This window comes from Musca vetustissima, unplaced genomic scaffold (assembly GCF_032173495.1).
Source record: "Musca vetustissima isolate MV318-11 ecotype Yass unplaced genomic scaffold, APGP_CSIRO_Mvet_v1 utg138831, whole genome shotgun sequence".
Lineage (NCBI taxonomy): Eukaryota > Metazoa > Arthropoda > Insecta > Diptera > Muscidae > Musca > Musca vetustissima.
This window is the reverse complement of record NW_026888310.1, coordinates 51,062-58,525: the sequence shown is the minus strand read 5'-3', so window position 1 is coordinate 58,525 and position 7,464 is coordinate 51,062. Positions and strand designations below refer to the sequence as shown.

Sequence of the window (7,464 nt, the reverse complement as noted above, 5' to 3'; positions counted from 1 at the left end):
TGACCATTTACCTCGTCCAACCACTTGATGAAATTCGATATTTGTATTTCCCATAATCGGAAACATGAGTAACAATGTGTTGGGTGGAATATGGACAGAATTTTCGTCAATATTTCATTGTATTTGAAGTAAACAATAGCAAATAAAAATAACGTGCCATTTTTCCTATGAAATCTAGAATTTTTTGAACGATGCTGCCGTTATTCTATTATTTAAACCCCAAAAGGCGAGGTCCGAATTCAACATCAGTTACTATTTACGAAATCAACATTAGTCATTATTTTGGGTATTTGCTGATGTTGTCTTGTGAGAAATATGGCAATATGAATTATCAAAAATTTAAAATGAATGAATTAATGGCAAACTTATACATATTTTCAATTGATGCTGGGTATATATGGCTTAAATAAATTTTTCATAAATACTTCCGAACATACATTCAATATTTACGGTATAAATACACCGACCCCCAATGTCCAATTTCACCAACATTGTTATGTATCTAATGTTTTGTACAGTACTTTTATTTCGGATAACCAAAATATCCAATACTCTTGACATCTCGTAGCAAATCTGTTTGATTTGCTAAAATCGAAAATACCGTCTTCTCCAGATGATCGTATTGGAAATGCGGTGAGAATGGCATTTCCTCGAAAGCCAATATTTCAACACGGCCCTTATCGTTGCCAACAGCCACGGAACGGCCGCATTGTGATAACCTAGAAATCGAAATAAAAAACAGCATTACTCCCATCAATAATATCCCTAATTTAAAATGAAGCTAAAACATACCTTAAGGTAGTGTAATAGGCTTTGCTGTCAATCCTTGTCGACGATGCTGGTTGGAGAACACTACGCCTCAAGTCCCACACATCAACTGTGTCTCGATGCAGAGCCACAATAATCGATGAATGTACCGTACTCCAACTGGCACAATAAACTGGACTCATGTGGTATTTCAGAGTAATCAATGGCTTAAAAATTCCCATTAACCAGATTCGAATGCACCTGGAAAGGACATATATTGAATAATAAAAAATATAAAGTGAAAAAACATCCTTTCTAAGCCTTGAAACAAATATACTTTAAAAAATCCACGCCTTACTAAGCCTTGAAAAAATATTCTTTAAAAAATCCACGCCTTACTAAGCCTTGAAAAAAATATTCTTTAAAAAATCCACGCCTTACTAAGCCTTGAAAAAAATATTCTTTAAAAAATCCACGCCTTACTAAGCCTTGAAAAAATATTCTTTATAAAATCCACGCCTTACTAAGCCTTGAAAAAAATATTCTTTAAAAAATCCACGCCTTACTAAGCCTTGAAAAAAATATTCTTTAAAAAATCCACGCCTTACTAAGCCTTGAAAAAAATATTCTTTAAAAAATCCACGCCTTACTAAGCCTTGAAAAAAATATTCTTTAAAAAATCCTCGCCTTATACTAAGCCTTGAAAAATGCAAGCCTTAAAAAACAACGCCTCTTATACTAAGCCTTGAAAAATGCAAGCCTTAAAAAACAACGCCTCTTATACTAAGCCTTGAAAAATGCAAGCCTTAAAAAACAACGCCTCTTATACTAAGCCTTGAAAAAAATATGCAAAAAATCCACGCCTTAAAAAAAAACGCCTCTTAAAAAATCCACGCCTACTAAGCCTTGAAAAAAATAAGCCTTAAAAAATCCACGCCTTTATACTAAGCCTTGAAAAAAATATTCTTAAAAAATCCACGCCTTTATACTAAGCCTTGAAAAAATCCACGCCTTATTCTAAAAAATCCACGCCTATTATACTAAGCCTTGAAAAATGCATTTAAAAAACCACGCCTATTATACTATGCCTTGAAAAATGCATTTAAAAAAACCACGCCTATTATACTTTTTTTTTTACTTGCCAATCATTGCCACAAGTCAAATACAACTTCGGCGACCATGGTGAGAATTCCATATAATTGATGCCGGCCTCATGCAGCTGCAGGACATGCAACTCTTGCTGGGGATAATTTGTCGAACATTTATGCTGACATCCTTCATCGGTCAGGCAATAATATACATCGTTCTGAATGGCATCCAAACAAATGTACATACCCTGAGGATGACGATTTGCCTCCAACAACATAGGCTTATTTTCCAATTGTATACCCTCAGCATTACCATCAACCCGTCTGAGTTTCATTAACTGAAATCCCAATAGATATGGACTATTAATGAGAGTATAACGGGTAATGGAACCATCCCGGGCCAATGCCAAAAATGGTTCAATATCATAGAGCTTCGTTTCACTTTTGCTATGGGCTATCCATTTTATACAAGCTATAGGTTCACTGCTGGGCGACGTGGAACGCTGAGACATGGCGATTTGAGGTCGCTCAATATTACTTATGTCATAGACATACAGGGAGCCATCATAGAGGCCAATTGCCATTAATTGTGGCGCATAGGGGGAAAATTCCACCGCGAGTACTGGAACATCGAAGTGGTAGGTCCTCTCAGGATTAACTGGGTTTTTAATATTCCAAATGCAAACACAGCCACGTTGAGCCAACAATGCCGATGTTGCTCCAAATATGCCATAGCCGGCAGCCAATATGTCACCATGATTGGGACACCAACTCAAATCAGTAATGGTTTGACTATCGCCTGGCTGTAGAGGTATACTAAAGGTCCACAAAAGATCCATGCGATAGCTATAGCGTACCTCCAGTGCTAATGGATCCGGCATGATCATATTGCGAAAACGTCTTTGTGACTTTTCGAAATTATTACCCGCCAAGATGCGCATGGTCAACATCAGAGCCAGATTGAATTGTGGCGATTTGTTGATTTCCACAAACTGATCCACTCCACCGACTTTATATGTGGTCACCTGCATCTTTTTCCTGCCATCCACATCAACGCTTTGTGTTGTCTGTTCCAGATCCTTGTAGGTGTCAAACATTTCGAAATTCGAAACATATGAGGCTACATTACCCTTGGCTATGGAATCGGTATTAACGCTACGAGTTTTTGTCAAAACCAAGGAGGTTTGGGTCTCGACAGGATAACAAATACGTTTACGTCCCTGACCCTCAGTTAAATATTCATAACGTTTATTATCCTCCTCCACCAGTTTACCCTCTTCACTATCCCTCAACACGGTTGTGCTACGTTGTTCATAGAGCACAATATCTGAGGTTTTCTTTAAAGTGATTTTTATGAACGGGTTCATACGTTTCGGCAACTGGCGTCGTGGTGCGGCCAATGTTTGAGCTCTTCCATTGGGTGGTATATTTACCATTAGTTTACTTTGTCGAATCTGTCCATAGAACAAAATAAAATATGTAAATTTTAAATGAACCTTTCTTAAGGATATCTATCAAACTTACCCCATTTTCTATATCGTCCAAAGTAGTCCTAATCGATCCCAGCCCCTTTTGTGGTGGCATCATCACTTCTTCCGAATCTTCTGATTTTGTCGATTCCTGACTTTGTAAAGTTTCATGTCGATTAATTTTAAGATTTAATTTTTCAAATTTCTCTTTTAGATATTCTTCCGGATTCAAAGACATTTTACAACCGGCAATCGTTAATGTTGTGTTTCTTTGTTTGTTAAATATGTTTGTCTTTCAATCGGTTAGCATAGTTTCCAAAGAGTTTCCTAGCAACCGATGTTTGGGCAAACAATCAAATTTGTATTCCAATTTTAAAAATAACGAAACTTAACACACACCATTCTAGACCTAATTCATTACGCTGTGCCAAATTTCGTGCAAATCGAAAGATATATGGGGACTTTGGTACACCACTTACATTAAATCGAAACTTAACACACACCATTCTAGACCTAATTCATTACGCTGTGCCAAATTTCGTGCAAACCGAAAGATGTATAGGGACTTTGGTGCACTACATACATTAAATCGGACGAAAATATATATGGGAGCTATATCTAAAGCTGCACCGATTTTCAGGAAACTTAACACACATCATTCTAGACCTAACTCATTACGCTGTGCCAAATTTTGTGCAAATCGAGAGATATATAGGGACTTTATTGCACCTTTTACACTAAATCGGACGAAAATATATGGGAGCTATATATAAATCTGAACCGATTTTTTCCCAATTTCAATAGGGTTCGTCCTTGGGCCAAATAAGTGACCTATGTCAAATTTCATCCAAATTGGATCATAAATGCGACCTGTACTTTCTTCACAAAAATACATGGACGGACATGCGTAAATCGACTCAGAAAGTGATTCTATGCATATTCTCAAGAGGAACCATGTGTCTATCTCGTTTCCTTTTGCCTGTTACAAACATATGCACAAAGACATAATACCCTGTACCACAGTGTTGTGAAGGGTATAAATATATATATTTTAAAAATCCACGCCTTAGTAAGGTTCGAAAAAAGATTTTGTTTAAATCCACGCATTTGTTAGGTTCAGAAAAATAATTAAAAAATGTAATTTTATAAAATCCAAAAAGTAATTAAAAACCAGTGAGCGGAGCAGTATAGTTGGACGGGGCCGACCATACGATACCCTACACAACTACCACAGAACTTAATTTTTTAGCGGATTTTTATTCCGAGCCTGGGTAATATTTCGTGATAGTTGCACCCTCTTTACCGATTAGAGGTCAACAGCACCTCTTCCTTACACTGACATATTTTCCGAATATTACCAATATTCAGTACAGCCCTTCTAATTACTTGTCCACATTCCCTTCACCGTGGGTTGTGTTGTGATGTTCGGCTTATAATAGTAGCCTATAGATCGAATCGAAAAAAAACACCAAAAAATAAGTTTTCGGTCCACTTCATCCCAAAATAATTATCTGATCATCACCGAAAATTATAGGCCTTGTTCTTGACCATAACTGGAACCTCATGGAATATTTCAAAGCGATCCGCGCTGTATTTCCGCCCTCTAGTGTGGTAATGGTTTTTAAATAATATCTGAATACGTCAACACCTGTAAATATTTACGTATAGCTCCCACATCCGTGTACATACGAAATATAATTGGTATCAATTTAAAGGCCAATCACTCCTCTTGAATAAACTATTAACTTCTCGGCTCTATGTCCTTCAGGAGTAAATATATACGCGGTAGAATACAAATTTTGTAATTTTTCACACAAAAGTCAGGGTCCATCAAAACAGGCATGCTTATTCTTTGGTCCAATCCCCTTCTTCATGTAAAAATTCGAGATGTTTGGGCCATAATTGCGTCCTCTGGAGCGACCAGAAAAACCGACAAAAATTAAGTATTTGGTCCATTTCATCCCCTAATTATTAACCGATCTTTACCATCCCCTAAATATTAACCGATCTTCATTGACTAGAACCCATCCTACATGCTAAATTTCGTGAAGATTGGTCCATAACTGTGGCCTGTATCGTGTTTACAAATTATAATGGACAGACGGACGGACGGACACACATGTCTAGATCGACTCAGCTAGTCAATATATGACGATCGGTATACTTAAAGGTGGGTCTAGGACCAATATTTGGCGGCGTTACAAACTATTGGGTCTGCACAAAGCTACGCCTTACTAAGTTTCTGAAAAATATTTTTTAAAAAATCCAACATTTTCTAAAAAAAAATCCACGCCCTAGTAGATTCAAAAAAATATTTTTGTTTAAGGGAACCCCACCCGGGATCGGGCCAAAGAATAAGCATGCCTGTTTTGATAAAAATCGGTCAATATTTAGCGGGTCAAATGGGCCCTGACTTTTGTTTCTGAAAAATATTTTTTAAAAAATCCAACATTTTCTAAAAAAAATCCACGCCCTAGTAGATTCGAAAAAATATTTTTGTTTAAGGGAACCTCACCCGGGATCGGGCCAAAGAATAAGCATGCCTGTTTTGATAAAGATCGTTCAATATTTATCGGGTCAAATGGACCCTGACTTTTGTGTGAAAAATTTCAAAATTTTTATTCTGGGACGTATATACTTGCTCCTAAAGGACATATACCCGAAAAGTTGGTGGTATATACAAGAGGAGTTGTTGACCTTCAAATTGATACCAATTATATGGCTGTATGTACTCTGATGTGGCAGTTATACGTAATTAGGTAAAGGTGACTATGTGCATAGTAGTACTATTACTCCATAAGAGGACGAAAATGTCGCGTTGATCGCTTTGAAAGTGTACATAAAATTCCGATTATGGTCAAGGACGACGTCTATAGTTTTCGGTGAAGTTGAGATTTCATTCAGGGGGTGCAATGAACCGAAAACTTTAATTTTGTCAGATTTTCTAGTCGCTCTAGGGGCAATTATTATATACAGAACATCACATATTTTACAAGGTGAAGGGGATCTAACCAAATACTTAGAACGGCTGTTTAGATGATGATCGGTCAATATTCCGAGGGTCAAATCATCCAAAACTGAAAGTGACAATTTTTTTTATTTTATGGCGTAAAAATTCACTCAAAGAAAAATCATTTTGGAAAGTATGCCAGGCTTAGAAAATTGAGTTGTTGATCTGAAATCGGTAAAAGTGGTGCAAATATCACGTAATATTGCCCAGGCTCAGAATATAGAACCGCAGAAAATTTTCTTTTCGTGGTAGTTGTGTAGGGTATGATATGGTCGGCCCGTCCGACTATACTGCTCCGCTCACTGGTTTCCGATTTTTTTTCACCTCCTTCAAGGTTCGTTTAAATTGAAGCCTTAGTAAATATATAATATACACACCATATACATTTTCGAACGATTTTACAATATTTCATGAAAGTCAGATTACTAAAAAAATACTCACTAATTATTAAAATTAAAATTCTACTCCTGAGGGATGTATGCAATACAATTGAAGGCATCTCATTATATTTATTATTTTACAACAACACCATACTCATATTTATGCATATTAGATTAGACTCCGAAGAAATACAATTTTTCCCCATACGTTGGATACGTTTCCCAAACAAATTACCTTAGCTCCACTATTAAATATTTTGAAAATTTCCGTTATCTTTTGCCAACGCATTTAAGATCCTACCATGGTATGTTTAAGATCCTACCATGAGTTTCTAGGTCCCCATCCTCATAATGGAGGTTACAGAACTTAACATAGCATTTCCTTGTTAATATTTAAAAATTATCATCATAATGCAGGTAATAGTTGACAGAATTTGAACTTTTAAAGACTGCTGTTTTCTACAAGAATCCACTGGACCATCACCAGTATCGTCAAACGAGTTAAATTCTTTTACATTCATTTCTTCATCATCATAGCCTGCCCTTCTATATAACGTTGAGTTAGGCGATTTGAATACCGTAGTTCTATTCATCAATGGAATGCCATCAAATGATTTAAGACTGCGAAAATGTTCCGCCTGTTGTTTAAGAAAAATGGAAATAAAAACAAAATCATTCAATAACAATATTTAATTTCACTACACTTGTATCCAATCGGAAATCTACTTTGATAATATTAAGAAATATATATATAAAGGTCATGAGGTCCA

General features: G+C 36.3%; 1 protein-coding gene across 1 annotated transcript; it reads right to left on the bottom strand.

Annotated features, from left to right (window-relative positions):
* Nucleotides 1-523: 523 nt before the first annotated feature.
* LOC133336150 (dynein axonemal intermediate chain 4) lies at nt 524-3,542 on the bottom strand. Its single transcript, XM_061544445.1, has 4 exons — nt 3,360-3,542; nt 1,890-3,289; nt 793-1,008; nt 524-719 (listed from the first exon to the last, which is right to left on the bottom strand). The coding sequence occupies exons 1-4, from the start codon at nt 3,540-3,542 to the stop codon at nt 524-526; spliced, it is 1,995 nt and encodes a 664-aa protein (XP_061400429.1).
* Between the last annotated feature and the right edge of the window lie 3,922 nt (nt 3,543-7,464).

What these genes read in the sequence shown, in the direction of transcription:
- LOC133336150 (XM_061544445.1), bottom strand. Translation starts at nt 3,542, where the DNA reads ATGTCTTTGAATCCGGAAGAATATCTAAAAGAGAAATTTGAAAAATTA. An exon ending in TTGACTTGTGGCAATGATTG is followed by an intron (nt 1,009 to 1,889) that starts GCAAGTAAAAAA and finishes TGTCCTTTCCAG; the next exon opens with GTGCATTCGAATCTGGTTAA. An exon ending in GCCTATTACACTACCTTAAG is followed by an intron (nt 720 to 792) that starts GTATGTTTTAGC and finishes TTCGATTTCTAG; the next exon opens with GTTATCACAATGCGGCCGTT.